General features: G+C 35.1%; 1 protein-coding gene across 4 annotated transcripts; it reads left to right on the forward strand.

The window, feature by feature from the left end:
- The first annotated feature begins 9,533 nt into the window (after positions 1 to 9,533).
- On the forward strand, positions 9,534 to 16,861 carry LOC106671031 (protein DDI1 homolog 2-like). 4 transcript variants are annotated; one of them, XM_014401790.2, is made up of 6 exons: positions 9,574 to 9,935; positions 13,004 to 13,200; positions 13,352 to 13,510; positions 13,569 to 13,823; positions 13,883 to 14,115; positions 16,622 to 16,861. In XM_014401790.2, exons 2-6 carry the CDS (start codon positions 13,086 to 13,088, stop codon positions 16,781 to 16,783), a joined length of 924 nt encoding a protein of 307 aa, XP_014257276.1. In that variant the 5' UTR covers positions 9,574 to 9,935; positions 13,004 to 13,085; the 3' UTR covers positions 16,784 to 16,861. The 4 variants fall into 4 exon arrangements, with proteins under 4 accessions (XP_014257272.1, XP_014257276.1, XP_014257273.1 ...); XM_014401788.2 differs by lacking the exon at positions 9,574 to 9,935 and adding an exon at positions 10,023 to 10,378; XM_014401786.2 differs by lacking the exon at positions 13,004 to 13,200 and having other exon boundaries at positions 9,534 to 9,935.
- The last annotated feature ends 637 nt before the right edge of the window (positions 16,862 to 17,498 follow it).

A 17,498-nucleotide genomic window follows, 5' to 3' on the forward strand; every position in this document is an offset into this window, starting at 1 on the left:
AAAGTTAATAATTTGTTGGATTCGTGAGGATCAGTCAAAATTTTTTTTACCGACGTTTCGTCCTTTATTCGGGTCATCTTCAGGGCATAAAGTAAATTTCACACAACACCACAAGAATAGTGCCACACTATGCCTTGAAGGCTCGAATAAAGGCAAAAGTATGAAAAAGGTGTTTTTCTAATCACGAATCCAACAAATTATGAATAAAAAAAATTATTTAAATAACGAATAATTAACATATTTTGATAAAAATTAAATCACAAAACTTAAAGCTATGTAAAAAATTTAAACATAGTGTTAATAGTTGATTAATTAGTAACAACGAGTGTACTGGCCCACGAATCACATTTACTAATTTTTCACTTCTATTAATAATAGCAAAATGAATGTAAAAACGGTCTAGGCCTGCATTATTATTAATTATTCAGTATAATATTTTTTCTCGTAGCATTTTATCATACAAGATTTATGCTAAAATGTTTTTAAGAATTTGTATTGTAGGGTATTGAACATATTCTGCAGCATGGATTTTCTTTTGTGTTTGTAAACAAAAGTTGTTGGGAAGTCCAATGGATAGACGATTGTAAATGAACACTGAAGAGGACTCATAACATGAGGTCGAAAAGTTTTGTTAAAAATAATAAAGTTTTAAAATAAACAGCAAACCATTTAATTATTATTAAAAATATTTTTTACAATATTCCGTTAATATAATAATAAATAATTAAATACTGTATAATTTTCATTAATTATTTAATATTCAAACAAATAAATTTGAAAAATAATTATTGAGAGTTCAATGAGAGAATAAGAAGTCCTCCTGTAAAAGCTGGGTTCGAACCCGGAACCTTTACCTTACTGTGATGAGCGCCGTGTCAACGAATAAACCGTTGCGGCCACTGACGCTCCAAAAATTTATGATTATACCTAATAAATAAACCTAAAATACAACGAAATAAAACTTTCTTTCCGTGACCATCAAAACAAACTATAAATTTAAGCATTCAGTGTAAAAAACTGAAAAAAATGTACTTGAAATAGTTGAACTCCTATTCGTATCCTGGAGAGATATCATCAAAACCGTTTGGTTCGTAACAAACTAGACAAACAAGTTTTCGTGGTTTGTCGCCAAAAGGCCCCATTCAAAGTAATAGGTAGGCAGAATTTAAACTCACTCAGTTTAAGCACAAGTGCGATGACCCTATGATGTTGGAATTCGGTTCCTTTGCAATTTTCGATACGTTCATTGAGCCCGTTTTCCAAATTGGAATCCGCCATAGAAAGTTTTTTTTGTGTATTGATCGATAAGAATTTTAGATTAGTAAACAATGCAAAATGATTGATGATGAGCTCATTTGTTCTCAGTTAAATCGTGCGGACCGTAGATTTAAAAGCTCCGATATGAGTCACACTGAGGTACCTGACTCAATACTAGGACTTGACAGTAGCTTTCAAAAATTAAACATTTATTTTTTAATTTCAAACTTTCGAACAGTCAAAATATTAATTTTTAAAAAATAGCTTTCAAAACCTAGTAGGTTTAAAAAATTGAAATTACGAATTTTTTATGAATATTTTCTTGTCATCGGTGGAAATAAATAAGCCGGATTCATTGCGAAGATCAAGATTTCGAATGAATCAGATTCTTTGTCCTTATTAAAAATAATTTCAACCATATTCAGTTAATATTATATATCAATAATTAAACACTGTATAATTTTCATTAAATGACTAATGATTAAACAAATAACTTTGTTAAAATAATTATTAAGTGTTCAATGAGAGGATAAGTTGAATATAAAAGCCCAGGATAAAAATCACGCCACCTCGAACAATATCCAAACGGAATGTGTGAGGGTTAAGGACCATAGGTATCTTTATCTTGTTTACTTGTTTGTGTCAGCAGCTGACTCCGACGTGCTGTGATTATGAGGAAACCGATGGGCCATGTGTCCTTAGTCCCTCGGATCAAGACAAAAGCAGGAACCTCAAATAACCATTAGCGCCCTTCGTGCTCGTATTAAATTATTTCATTAAAACCCGATCATTTTTAGATCGGGCAGGGCGCAGAGGATGGGATTTACGGAAAAATTCATTGACCCCCCACGGTAATTGTCGGATTTAGTTTTATTTTTCTTTCGAGATATTTGAGGGTTAATGACGATTATAACGTTGCCACTAGCTGTTTGCATTCGATTTAGGTTTAACTGTATAAATAAATCTCGAAAAATTGAATAATTCCAGGAGAAAAAATTTAAGAATTTGTAACAACTTAATAATTTCAAAATTTTCAAAATAAAATCAAAATTCAATCATTAAACTGTTACTACTTTTTCTACATAAAGAAAATCAACAAAAAATAAAATAATATTACACGAACATAATCACAAATCCATTAAATTTCTGGTAATCTATCCGATTCTCGTCGACAAATGAAATGGCTGCGGAGAACTTGCTATACTTCATTTTAAATATTTAATCTATTAGATTTCGTAGTCCGATTGACCAAATCACATTTCAATTAATTGATCTATATGTAAGTTATTGGTTGAGATAAAAATTAATTGAAAAATGGCAAAAAGGAGCGAGAAGGGTGGTTAAGATGGGAAGTTAGTGTCCGAGTGGATCGAAGTCACGATGGCTCAAGTGGTAGAGCAGCGGCATATTTAGCCGAAGGTCGTGGGTTCGAATCCCGCTCGTGACACTGACTTTTTTTATCTCACCCAAAACCTTACATAAAATGTGAGGATAGTTACAACGGTGTGATACAAGTATTCAGAAATAAGAACGGAACAGAACCTCTCTATGTTTATTGTACAAAGACAACAAAAATTCTTTAAACAAACCAAGTATAATTAATAATCACAAATAACTGAATATCAAGTGATGAGTAGAAAATGAATTGACTTTTCCACAATAGGCTTGCAATATTACGGAGTTCCACAAAATCAGGATGGTCACCATCAAAAAGTAGCCAAATAATTATTTAGTTTATGTTCGAAAATCACTTAAGATATTATGAGGATTAAATAATTCAATAATTTATTATTAGATATGTTTTTTATTTTATATTTTATTATATATTTGTGCGCAGTGTTTCGTAAAGTCCAGCGGTGGTTTGCTCGACTTAGAGAAAGGAATTTTGTTCTTGAAGATTTTGCGCGCAATGGACGTCCTGAAGTCGGCGACGACATATTGTTCATAGGCTAGAAGAGAATCCTTTTTTGACGACCCTAGAACTAGGGGAGATGTTAAACGTTTCCCATACAACCATTGGACACCACATCCAAAGGCTTGGATTTGATCCAATGTACGCTACACGGGTACCACACGAAATCAATTTGCTCTTCACTCCTTTGTCATCATTCTTACCACCCATTTCTACATAGATTGGTAACAGGTGATATAAAATAGATCACATACAAAAAGATAAAGCTTATTGCCACCCTAATCAACAGCTCCCAGTTGTTCCAAAACAACAAATTTTCGAAAATAATAAGCTGTGCATTTAGCGAGACAGGTCAGCCCTTTGCATTTTGAGTTTTCACCACAAAGGCAAATGACCAATAGTGATTTATATGTGAAAATCTAAACCATTTAGACCTTCAAATAAAACAAAATCGGCCTGCCCTTGTAAAGAGAAAAGGTGTAGTCTTTCTCCGTCACAACGCACGACCCCACGTTGCTTTGGGGATAAACAATTATTAACTAATCTAAATTGGGATATATTATCACACCTGCCATACTCTCCGTACACTTCATCTTATAACTACTATTTAATTCGGTCGTTACAAAAATTTTAAAGGGCCCAAACTTTGAAAGTGCTGAAACAACAGTTTAATTTTTCTTGGCTTAAAAGATGGGAAGTTTTATGCGAAAGGTACAGGTATGGACCTGAAAGATGGTAACAATTAAAAGCAAACAATGTACCATACATCTTAGAATAGTTAAAAACATGCCAGGTATAAAAAAATAAAAATATGCATACTATAAAAAAGTCAGTATTTTCTTGCTAACCCAATAAATTGCCTCTCTCCCTCTTTATAAAAAAAATAAATATATAAAAAAAAGGAGAGCTTGAAAGGGAGCGAAAAAGAGAGAGAGGGAGTGAGAGGGAGGGAGGGAGAGGGAGAGAAAGCGAGAACATTTCTATTTTTGTATAAATCTGTTTTTCATTTGTAAAATTAATTCAATTAGTTAGTTAAGGAAGTGTGTGCATATGAGAGAGAGAAAGGGAATGAGGGAGAGAGAGAGAGAGAGAGAGAGAGAGAGAGAGAGAGAGAGAGAGAGAGAGAGAGAAAGTGAAAGTGTGAGAGAGAGACCCATATATAAATTGTATTTGGTTTTGTATGCTCTCTTTTTACTAGTTCTTTTTACTTTACTTTGTTTTAATTTATTAATAATAATTGTTATTGTAGGTATTAACAATAATATACGACCCAAGACAAAACCAGACCCTAGTATATATTTGTTTTTCCAAAATAACTATGTATAAAGATTAATAGTTGTAATGTAAATGTTTAATGTAAATACAATATTAAAGACTTTTTGTTCATCTTTATAGTGTGTTACTAATGTTACTAATGTAATTAAAAAAAAGAAAACCAGTTCAGTTTCATCAGTAGAAAAAAAACAAAAACAAAAAAAAACAGACAGCATCGTTTTAAGTCGAGAAGATCTCGTTGGGCACATGCTTTGGCCAAGGAGATGGCCTACAGCGGTTGAAGCCACAGGAAGTCTCTCTCGATCATAACAATGTGGTCATAAACCGCCGCGATGTGCAACAGCTAAAGACGATCCTTTTATTGCTCTTACCGCACTAAGGAACCGTCATTTAACGGTTTCCTTGTAGGTTCTCAACTCCAGACGGTCCGAAATGTAACGTCATCAGAAGGCTTTGTGAGAGTAGCCTAGTCTGACGTCCCTCATCAGGTTCCGTACATCTACAGAGGCATCAAGTAGAAAGGCGACTATTCGCAAATCGACATCTAGCTTGGACGCTTGAACAAAAAGGGGGTTGTTCTCTTCACAGATGAGTGCCGGTTTGGTTTGTGACAATCAGATGACCGTGCGTGAAGAAAATCTGGAGAAGGCTTCATGTGCCATGCGTGTGTCACAGCCTTTTCAAACACAGTCAGTTATGATATGGGGTCGAATCAACGTTTAAACCCTTCCTGAACCAATATCGTACAGAATGGATCTTTAACTTCAGTAAGGTACTTGGGGGAGTTCTTCCATATAATGCGGCAAACTTCGTTTTAATGCTTAATGTTCAACCGCATGTGGATCGAATTACCGATTACTCGGAGAATGTAGGGATTACTACAATTTATTGGCACGAATCCTATTGAACAATTATGGGAAGGGTAAGACCTGGTCCGCCACCTCAACAAGTGTCGAACAGCTTCAAACCCATCTTTTGAAGAATGAGATTCTTTTTCAGAAGATGAAATCCGATCGATTATTTACTCGATGCCTAAGAGACAACTTTATAAGTTATAGGCGAAGCGTTATTAAGAAAGAAATCAGGTAAACAAGTATAAGTTAAAATTTAATCTATCCTGAACTATATTTCCTGCATTTTGGTAAATTTTTGCAAATCATCATAATTAAATAAATTTTATTAAAAATAATGAATTTCTCGTTTAATTCATTTACATTAAAATAAACATGTTGTAATTTATATATCTATAGAAATACATATAGTTTTCTATAAGCAACAAAATATGATGTCAGGTTTTGTCTTTAAGTGTTTTATTTATTTAATATACACATGTATTTTAATTGTTTGAAATTCAATGTTCATCGAATAGTCTTGCGCGTCTTGTAAATTATCGGTTGATGTGACATAACTTTTTATAAAACTTGCTGTGGACGTTGGAATTTATAATGATAATATATCAAATTACAAAAATATTACATTGATCATGAAATGCCGGGTATATTTTATATCAAAATATGTCCATTATTTTTCTTGGAACCATATTGGCAATGGAGTAGGAACGATATAAATTGGCAAAATCGAGGGGATGAGCTGACAGAAACTTTTGCTCTTGAATTATACAGACATAACCCGGAAGCGGTTCGAAATTGAGTGCCGCCGAATGGGAAAAAGGTGGGCTTCCCGTCTTATCTTCGAAACGATATATTCCGAGAAGAAAAGGGAGGCACGTGAACTTCCAGAAGATCTGTTTACCACTTCAAAGATTAGGTGTTGGCTCAGCTCTGATAAAATAGGCATAGGTCATAAACCAGCCGTTGGGTCAATAAACGTAACGTCTGCTTAATGTGCAGCAGGGGTCAGCTACAACTCACCGCCCTTTACAACGGCCGATGGGCCAGTTTTGACTGAAAAAATAGATCATTTGGAATATTGATGGTGTGTTCGCGAATCAAAACAACGCGTAGATTCGGCCCGTAAATTCCCGGCTGGTAGAGCGAGGCTGATGGAAGGGAAGTGGGATAATTGGGGAGTTGGCGATGAAATGAGGAAGCTACATAATAAAACCATTTAGTTATTTGTCCAGGTGGACTAGCAATCTAAACATGTTACTAAACCCTACTATATTTAAACTTTAACAATTTTTCGACGGAATTATTAACACATTTGACAGGGTTTTGATATTACTTATAGAAAAAATATGTTAATATTAAAATTCTAATAAAAGATTATTTATTATTTTACAAAATAACCTATTGTTCATAATATTGATTAAATAATCTTTTTGTTATGCATTTATTTATATTTATTGTTTTTGTTTTAACATACCTGTCTTTTTATGTATAGTATTTTTATAATTTTCTTTTACTCTCCTTTGTTTATTAATTTCAATTTGGTTCCAAATCTATTTCCTATCTCAATTAGTAGGACTTAAATGAAATTTCACAAAAAAACTATGAGATTTCTTCCTGCGGCCTGCGGGATGATAAACCTATTGATTGATAGTTATTAACATCAGTTATCATTCTTGTCTGCTATCCTAACTGAGGTTTGTTGGGTCAGATGCGTTTCGGTATTTCGCCATCTTCAATGTATGGGTGATACATGGGAAATGAAGTTTTAGTTATGAGGTCCCAGGTGGTGTGAGGAGTATTAGCAATGTTAGTACTTATTAAATCCATTATATTTAGTGGTCTATATAATTACTTCTTTTAACTATTTAATCCTTTTTATGTAAGGTTTTGGTTGAAATGAAAAAGCTAGTGTCACGAGCAGGATTCGAACCCACGACCTTTGGCTGCTCTAACCCATGAGCTATCGTGACTTCGATCCACTCGTACACCAACTCCCCATCTCAACCTACAACCTTTCGAAGGTCTTGGGTTCGAATCCCGCTCGTGTCACTAGCTTTATTTGAAATAAAACCTTACATAAAAAAAGATTAATTAATTAGTACTGTTTGCCGGTATGTTTGATATATTATATCTTTCTGATCGTTCAGATCGGACATTTTAATACACGGTCCTTTTAATTTTTGTATGGTTTTTAATAATGTTAGCGATGTTTGTGAGTTATTGTTAATTTATGTACTTATGGGGTTTTTAGGGTTGAATGTTTGGGGGGTGTGTCGGAATTAGTAATAGCTGTACATTTTTGGTAGATTAAATCGGGGGTTTTGATTGTTCTAGCTCGTCTTTAGGGTTTTTATTCCTTTTCCTATTTAATTAGTGTAATGTTTTTAATTGTGTGATTGATGTTTGTGAGTTTTTGAGTGTTGTTTTGTTTTGATGTGCGTGATTTGTTTAGCATTTTGTTGATTGTGTTTTTGTTGTACCTTTATAATTCGTTTTCGTATTTGCCTTTAGTTAGAGGGATTAATTTTAGTCTGTCGTGCATTTCAGTGTTGACATTTTGTGTTGGTATGAGTGGTTTGAGACGGCTTGTACGATGTCAGTCGCTGTTGCTTTTCTACGTATGTCGAAATAAGTTTGTCGTCGGTTTTTATTTCTAGGTCTATAAAGTTTATAGTTCGTTTCATTTTCAGCAGTGAATTCAGGTCTGTCAGTATGTTGTTTACGCATTGGCTGCTGATAGGGTCAAGAGCGGGTCGTACTAAAAAATAAATATATACGAGTTTTCCTTGATAAAGGGAAGCTGTTTACGCAAAGAACAGTATTAATTATTAGTAGGTATGCAGTGACTATGATGCCTTTTTGGGTAGGTGTTCGAGGATTTTTAGAGTAATAAGGTCAAAATCTTTTGACTTAAGATGTTTTATGGCCGAATGAACGTCACAAGCTGAAAATGCTTTAGGAAGATGGACTAGAGCTAAAATGAACTGAAATATGGATATATTATAGGGATGGGTATCATTAAAAAAATCGATATTTTGTATCAAAACGAAAAAGTTTCTAAATAATCGATATACGATAATATCGTAAGCAAAAATATCGATCTATCCGCTAACTGATTTTATTTTTTATTTCTATTAGCAGAAGCCTAAGAAAAAAAGATAAGACGATCTAAATAAACAAATTTTAATTAATTTAAAATATCTCTGGAATAATAAAAATAAAGAATATTTAGAATTAATAATTAGATTCTTTTTTTGTAGTATATTTTTGTAATTTTACCAAATTATTATAAACAAATAAAAACTAAGATAAATATACAAATACACCCATAATTCGTCCTCTAATGACTACAGAAATAGGATTTTTCCACAAACTTTCCACCGAGCCTGTTTCTTGTTTTTGAGACTGCCTGACCAGTTTTGGAGAAAAGTTCGGCTGGGGACTGATGTTGCCACTGTTGGGAAATATTTCCTTGCCAGCCTGCTATGTATGGGAAAAGTACCCTCACGTTCCGTCCGACGGGGGGGGGGGGTCTCGCTGTATTTTTTACAACGGAACATTAAGATACAGATAATTTCTAATTGTTTATATTAATAGGTATATTTAAGGTATTGGTTGAGATAAAAAAGACAATATCACGAGTGGGATCGAACCGAGTGGATCGAAGTCATGAGAGCTCAAGAGGTAGAGCAGCGGCGTATTTAGCCGAAGATCGCGGGTTCGAATCCCGCACGTGACACTGACTTTTTTATCTCAACCAATTACTTTACATAAAGATTAATCAATTGAAAACAGTTAATTGGTCAATAGAACCACGAACTCTAATGGATTTAATTAATAGGTATATTTGAAAACATATATAAAATTGAAATATTGATATCATAAATATCGTAATTTTAAAATATCGATCCAAAATGTCTTTTCTTTAAACAAAAATATCGAAATTTTCGATATATCGAGTATCCATACTCATCTCTAGTACGTTAAAGTAAACTGAACTGACAATTCGCCCATTTTTACCATGCGCTATTAATTGTCGTGTTATGTTCAGTCCTAAGGTGTACTGTCTGGTTACTTATGTTTTTGTTATATAGTTGTTTCACATCAGTCGTTGATAATATTTTGTATCTTTGACGTGACGTATAAATACTTAAAAAATAGAAAACGTATTTATGGTTTATGGAAATGTTCGTCGATTTGCTGACTTTCAAGGTAAATACTTAAAATGTTACCAAGTGGAAAGTGAGAAAATTGAACATGTGATGCAACAAGGTTCAGTGCCAAACGGTCAAAAATTTAAACGGATGCCTTCGGGGCAGAGCGACTTTTCGTCGCCGTGTCCATGAAAAGACGCAAATGAGCGAACACGATGAAACTGACACTCAGCAACTCAAATGATGACATGATTGTCGTCGAAGTCCGGCGAGACATGCTTCTCAGCGAGTTGAAAACGCTGTTCGCATGGGAGACCAACTCGCCTGTAAACGACCTGAGCCTCTACCACAAAGGTTCACCCTTGGTGCAGGAAGGGCTCGACCTAAGGTCTCACGGCATCGCCGACGGCGACATGGTCGTCTTCAGGAAAATGCCCAGAAGGAAGGGTTCGCCGCCATACAGATGTAACCGTACACCAAGAATAGGTAAACACGAAAAATCCTCCTAAAATTTCTAACTCTTACACTCTATATAAATATAAGGTTTCACACATGTTCCGTCGAAATAAATCTTGTGGTAATTGATCATATGTGATCATGATTGTTGTCAAATAGTAATGTAAGTGGAAACGAAACGGGCGGGGCGGGCCGTCTACACATAATGGAATCGGTTTAAGAATGAACCAAGTAGGGGATGAAGGTGACGATAGCGTCCCCCAGGGAAGAACTGTTTGTCGTGGAAGTGAGTGGGGATTTGACGATAAAAGACTTCCTCGCTCTCTGCGAAGTGGAGACAGGCTACCTCAAGGAACAGATTATACTTGTGCATGAAGGAAGAAGGATCTCCAATGTCCACACCACGCTGAATGGTTACAGAATCAAAGACGGGGACGTAATCGTTCTACAGGATCGGACCGCCTCTAAACATGGTAACCGTACTTAACTCGGTAGAACTATAAGTAAAATACAATCTTAACTATGTTGATCATCACAAATATCATTTATATTAAGAGCTTTAAGTTTATTCTTTCGGGATGTACTTCTGATACAGCAGTTTTGGTTCCACGTTTAATAACTAAAGTAGGTGATTTCACCGCACCACCTTTGCATATTAGCATAAAACCTTCAATAATTTCAATTAAAATTATCATTCCAGATAGAAGGATGTTATAGTTGTACAATACAAAATATAAGGGTGAAAATAATATATTTACGTTTACTTTTGTTAACCTTGATCAATATATGAGCTAAGATTCGCGTTTAATTGATTTTCTTAATTATATGAAGCTGTAACGGAATCTTTACCGTAGGTGAGTTTTGATGATACCAGAAAAAGTAAAAGTGAATGTTTCAGTGGGGAAATCAAATGTGTAAATTGTGCATAAGAAGGGTCCTACCTTGCAGGACACCAGCTAGAATTGGGTGATGGATTTGAAAGAAATGTTTTGGACAATATAGAAAGGGAACTGACTGTAAGATAAGATTTTAGACATAATGTAGATGGAGGATACCCTTGAGCTTACAGAGATGTCCCCTTATCAAAAACCCAAAAACCTTGTCAAAGGCTTGAGATTAGCCAGGAAGGCTCCACGGTACCAACAATGGCGACTACAACGCGGTTGATGAATGGCCAAGTCAGGAGTGACAACTTGGAAAGTCGAACATTTTTAATTTCCACAGAATCTTACCAGTTATAGGCAAAAGACCTATTGAGTCTTCTGGGTTTGTAAGAACTAGGAAGGTGGGTTGGTTTGATTTGCTTATAGAAGAGTATATCCATAGGGCGAGGAAGTGGGTAGTCCTTAGGAAAGTTGAATATATACATTATGAAGACGCTTTTGTAGGGAGTTAATTTAATTTTGTAAAAGTAATTAGGTGCTAAACTCAAAATTTGATTTTTCGGAAATTACAAATGGCCTGCTTGACTTTTTTTGGCAGAAAAAGGTTTAGAAGGAAGAAAAAGATGTAGAGATTCGTGAAGTTTGTTGATAATATTGGCGGAGAGGACTGGGTCATGAATCCTAAGATGAGAAAAGAATATTTTTGAGAAAATTATGTTTGCAGTTGGGCTTTATCCTAGTCGAACTTAGCCTAAGTTGTCCATGTGTTGGATAGTTTTATTTTACAGTCGCCTAATTAGCACTTATCCCTATCGTCCCTTGTACTTCATTTTGATGGAGATTTTATTTATAGGTTAAGATATTGATGGAGTAATTCTGCTATTACTGAAGAAAAGATACGATAAGTAGAAGTTTGGTGTGGGTTCGTAGGGTTTCGCTATTAACTTGTTCAATTTTATGCTATGAATTGAAGAACTACATATTTACTTTCAGACATTTTTATAAGAAACCATTACATGACAACCAGGACAGAAGAAGATTATGTTTGCCCGTCCGGCCTCGGTGCTCAAATCGTCTGCAGAACTACGGCTGCAAAGCAATAAACAGACTATGGTCATTTATTCGTCAAAATTTGTTACGATCCGAATTTATTTTTTATTGATATTTGAAGCAATTGAACTCTTTATTTCCGTATAGTTTGATCTTTGACGTTTTCTTTGAAGAACCTATTGACAACATTTTGATAGCACAAGTGTGTCACAGCATGTTCTCTGTATGGAATTGGCGGGTAGTGTTGTAGATGACAATTTTAATATTGCCATTTGAGGGATTGGATAATTGATTAACTCTTTGTAACGGAATTAGGCAAGATACGAGACAAACGTGATTTTTAATTCGGAATGAATTGTACGGTTCGAGATATGTACTGGAGTATTGATTATTTTTCGGAGAGTTTTTGATTTTGAGTTCGGAGACTGTAGGGTTTAGAATCTGTAAGTTAAGAAGTTAACGCTTTGGGATTCCGTACAATTGAAGTCCGTATGTCCATAGGTGATGAAGCACATTAGAGTATAGTCCTTATTGTTCGTTAATGTAAGTTAAGACCGATTGTCAAATAAGTCTTTTCAGCCAGTAAATGATGTAAGTTGTTTGTCGAGGTATCGTACGTGATTCCGAAACATGAGTTTTTTGGTAATGGGTAAAATTCCGGGGGGGGGGATTTGAACCCAGAATCGCTAGAAACTCGGCCACCGCGGTCTCCAATGTGGTATGTCTTATAATAGAAAATATGCTGAAATAGTATTGTAACAACTCTAATTAAATGTGAAAAATAGAAACTTTCCTTTTTTTTTAACAATACTAATAATTATTATACAATTAAATGTTTTTAATCATGCGGATCATTTTATAAACTACAGCATATTAAAAAGTTGATAATATTAATAACAAAATAACATGTAGGTCAGAATAAAAAATTAACTACTGTGTCTATTTGGATTCATGTAAAATAAGTAGCGTAGTAGAAAATAATTAAAAGCGAGAGTAACTTTTAGATAAGAAATGCTATCTTAGAAATATTTCTGACATTATCTGGTAGAAGCGGGCTCGAAGATTTTTTGCAAAATCTTTCATCAAGAATAAATGAAAAAAAAATTTAAATAGATGTGACCTAATTGTCCCGACAACAACTTATATATTTATTTCTTGCCCTAGGATCTGCATGTGATGTACGGTATTTTAAGAAGATTCTAGAGAAGAGATTGTGGTACGCGTGGTAAAAGAGCAAAAATTCATCATGAGTTTAAATAAATATTTTAATTTCTATTACTTCGGCCATCCGTGTCCCAATCGCGCAAGAAACGGCTTCTACCAGATAATGCCGTGCATTTCACACAGTGTACATTGCACAGGTAAATCAAATGAATCATATAACGTCCAGTACGAATGATTTTATCCTTAATTAATATTAAAGGTTAGATATCGAGTGGTTTTATATGTTATTGTTAAGTTTTGTGATTTTTTTTGGTTTATATATTTATATATTTCCTGGTTGGGTTTTAGCATCCCCGAATTCGCCAAAGGCTTCTGTATCGCCGAAGCGAACAGCTAGCAATGACCCGGCGCAGATCAGAAACCTTCTCCTTAGCAATCCAAACCACATGGCCGCCTTGAAAGAAAACAACCCGAAACTATACAATGCACTAAAGTCCGGAAAACTTGGTAGGAAAAGCAACAATTTAAAATCTATTTTGCGTGTTAATTTTTGATTTTTTTCCAGAGGAATTCGCTTCGGTTCTAGCAGCACAATTAGAAGAGAGAGAACGACTTGAAAGAAAGAGGATGCAGCTGCTGCAGGCGCACCCTTTCGACATCGAGGCCCAGCGCCTGATCGCTGAGGACATAAGAAGGAAAAACATCGAGGCGAACATGGAAGCCGCTCTCGAACACAACCCGGAATCGTTCGGAGTGGTCATCATGCTTTTCATCAACTGCCTTGTCAACGGGTACCCTGTCAAGGCGTTCGTTGACTCAGGTAAAAAAGAACAATCAACACCGACTAGAACGTGAATTCGAGCGAACGATTTGTTTCAGGTGCCCAAACGACAATAATGTCTGTCAAATGTGCGGAAAGGGTGAACATCATGAGACTCGTAGACACGAGGTGGTCCGGAGTGGCCAGAGGTGTCGGGGTACAGCGGATAATCGGCCGCGTCCACATGGTAGACGTTGTTATAGAAAAAGATCACTTAACAACATCGTTTTCTGTCATTGAAGAACAAGCTATGGACATGCTGCTGGGGCTCGACATGCTAAAACGGCACCAGGTAATTTTGTAGGCGTAAATCGAAAAATCTTAGTTTTCATAACAACTAAAACAATCAATAGAATAGAGTAAAACGTAATGGTTGTGATTGGCCCGACTATTGTCTCTCTCTATTTAACTTTAATCAGAGCAATTCGAGATTAGAACCCAGTTTGGTCTGTTTGATGTTGTATGTCTCCTTTCAAGAGGAAAACTCGTCTAATACCAGGCTTAAAGCTATATCAGTTTGCCTCGGAACCCACTGTGATGATACAATTGACCAAAATATTTAGTTTGAATGAATTTTAAACATAAAACAAAATACAATAGATTTGAGAGGGTATGGAAATAAAAACTTAACTTATATCACCTATTTGGTCCTATAATCACTGTGTTTGACGTGTGACGTCTGTGCTTACAGTCTCGTCTTGCCTCGCAAAAAAATTAAAGCATTCATGCGTTAATCGAGTTAGATGTGTTAAATTCAAGAAGCTTTTTGAGCTTGACGCTCGATTCAACATTGTCACGATAGCTCAGGTGGTAGAGGTTCGAATCCCTCTCGTGCCATTAACTTTTTTTCATCTCAACTAAAAACCTTAATTAATTGTAATGTATTAATTAGTCAAGCGGACCACGAAATTAGAGAATTTAATAAAAACATTTACTTTAATATGTGTGTGCAAACAATCATCATACCCTCTAAGGCAGAACCTCTATTATCAAAATGGTTGAGGATCTTTGTCAATACTTATTAAAAAAAAAAAGTATTAACGTCTAAGAAGGCAATATAACGACTTCTTAACTAGAACTAGGTCACTAGAAAGCGCGTACTTGATCAACAAAATAAAAAAATGGCATGACGTCTATAGGTTATAAACTTAGAGGTGGAAACAAATAAGAACAAATAAGCAAATACCACGGTTTTTATAGATCCTAAAAAAGTAATTGGCTGTTCTTCCAGGGATGCCTCAAACTAGACGTAGAAGGTCTGAACAAAACAGCTCTACATAGAATTGTGTGGTGTTTAGTGACCGTTAGTTGATGATTATTTGGAGATCGTGAGATGTGGTCTGGTGTGACGTAGGTTTTAGAAAAACATTTTCTTTATCGTACCAACGTTTCGATTTTTACGAGATCATCTTCAGGGCCTGGGATTCATAAACATTTTTTAAATTATACAAATACATGTAGGATATGAAAAAATGATACTATGATTATGACTACATAGAAACATGATTAACTGGCTCAACATTTGATTAAGGCAATCGCCACTGTTTATATTAGATGTAAAGGGACCGAATTACACGTTAGCTCAACCCCATGGTCTGGGTTCAACTACCTTCTAAACTGGCGGTTCAAGCGAATTCAAGCTCTTTGCACTGGGGTTGCCAAAGAAAAAAAAAGTGAAAGGAAAAGATTTACATACTTTCGGACTGACAGGCAGCTATAAAAGAACTAGATTCTTTTAATTTAAAACTAGTGTGGGAGTGCCTAAATTGCCTAAATAGGAATAGCAAAAACGATAAATCCATTGTGCCATTGAAAGAAAGGAAAAAATTGACAAAGCTACCAAAAGTGCTGCTGACTTAACACATGACCCGCAGACTATGGTTAGGCCAGCGGACACAAAACAGAAAGTGAAAAGACAGAATGATAGGCAGAAGGACCAAGCACAAAAACTAAAATATCAAACACGCGACAAAATGGGCAAAGGAGAAGCTAAAAAAACCGAAAGAGTAGTATTAATCAGCAAGAAGTGGTGAGGCACGCCTGTAATATCAAAACCCAAGTGTGGTTACCATATGTGAATGTATTTATAGACATGAATGTTTAAGTTTGTGTGTGGTACGGTAAAACGAAAATAAACATTGTAGGTAATATAAACAACTGTGATAGAGGTGCCAGTAGCCGCAACGGTTTAGACGGTGAACAGCGTTCATCACTGTAAGGTGAAGGTCCCGGGTTCGAATCCAGCGGACCTGCATTGAAACCCGACATACTTACAATTTTTTTTTAAAACACCGACACCCCAGCTTGATATGACCTCTGCTGTTGGGAACCCTCGTAAAAAAAATCTGTGGGGTTATCTGTCGTTCAGTTAGGCTTAAATGCGTGACAGGCGGGTGATGCACTGAGCAATATTAAAATTAATTTGAATTATAAATATGGTTTGGACGGTTTTACCTTATATTAACTATTTATTTATTTAGTAGTAATTAAGACAATATAAGTCATGTGTAAAATTATTAAATAACAATCCCAACACTTAAGAAGGTTAAAAGTTGAATATTGTCCAAAATCATGGGGATCGACCAAACTATATGTTTTTTTAGATCATCCTTCCGATACCGTCATTTCTTTGTTGTTTTTTATGCAGCCTTCTACTGTAGGATAGGGAATATTCAAGTTTAGCGTCAAATTTAGCATTTTTTATCTCTTTTCTTACGTTCATGGTTGCTTCATGAATTTCGATCCATGCTGATCATAATGATAATCAATATTGTATTATTTAATTGTTGTCTTTCCAGTGCTGCATAGATTTGAAGAAGAACGTCCTGCGGATCGGTACGACAGGGACCGAGACGCCGTTCCTCACTGAGTCTGAGTTGCCCGATTTTGTCAATGTCTCTCCCACCTCCAGCGGTTCTAAAAGGCCAAAAAGCTCTAAGAAAAAACCGAACGAGAGATAAGAGTTTCTACTCTGTATAACGGCAGAAAATATTAAAAATAAAAAATACACAAAAAAATAGTAAAAGTAAAATAGTAAACAAAAAAAGAGACTTTTTAATTTTGTTTTTAGTTTTGTTTTTTCGCATTACAATAACTAAGTTCAATGTAAGAAAAGAGATTTTCATAAATCATAATTATCCATTTTACTATACCAATGTTTTTAACAACTTCAAAATGTAGTAGATATTTACTACGTACTAGCTTAGAAGCTTTTCTAAAGTCCATAAATCGATGAGTATATTTTCAAAAACATGTTCTTTATTTTAATATTATCTTTCATCATAATCACGTGGATTGTGGTCAGAAAAACAAATGATGCTATTGTACCAATGCCGAGCATTTGATGATACAGGGTGAATTGCTACTCGTGCTACAAACTTCTCCAGTAGATTCTTCACCCTAAAATGAACAAAAAAGTTCATATTGTCCATGGTCCGATTCTCAACCATTTCAGAGTAATTTCGCTTTTTATCGATTTTGAAAGATATCACGTCCTGGCGTCGGAAAATCGTGATATCTTTTAATCTAAACATTTCTCTTAAAATCTATAAGCACCGTTGAAATCCCCGTTAAGGTACATAAGTACAAAATTCTGGACTTGCTTGTGTTCAGGAAAAGAAAAAAGTTGTTAACTAATTGGTATACGAAACCAAATAAATTCTGATAGGGTGGTAC

This window comes from Cimex lectularius, unplaced genomic scaffold (assembly GCF_000648675.2).
Source record: "Cimex lectularius strain Harlan isolate CLEC.00 unplaced genomic scaffold, Clec_2.1 scaffold261, whole genome shotgun sequence".
In the NCBI taxonomy this organism is placed as follows: Eukaryota; Metazoa; Arthropoda; class Insecta; order Hemiptera; family Cimicidae; genus Cimex; species Cimex lectularius.

What these genes read in the sequence shown, in the direction of transcription:
- LOC106671031 (XM_014401786.2), top strand. Translation starts at nt 9,665, where the DNA reads ATGAAACTGACACTCAGCAACTCAAATGATGACATGATTGTCGTCGAA. An exon ending in TAACCGTACACCAAGAATAG is followed by an intron (nt 9,936 to 13,351) that starts GTAAACACGAAA and finishes GTTGGGTTTTAG; the next exon opens with CATCCCCGAATTCGCCAAAG. An exon ending in ACATGCTAAAACGGCACCAG is followed by an intron (nt 14,116 to 16,621) that starts GTAATTTTGTAG and finishes TTGTCTTTCCAG; the next exon opens with TGCTGCATAGATTTGAAGAA.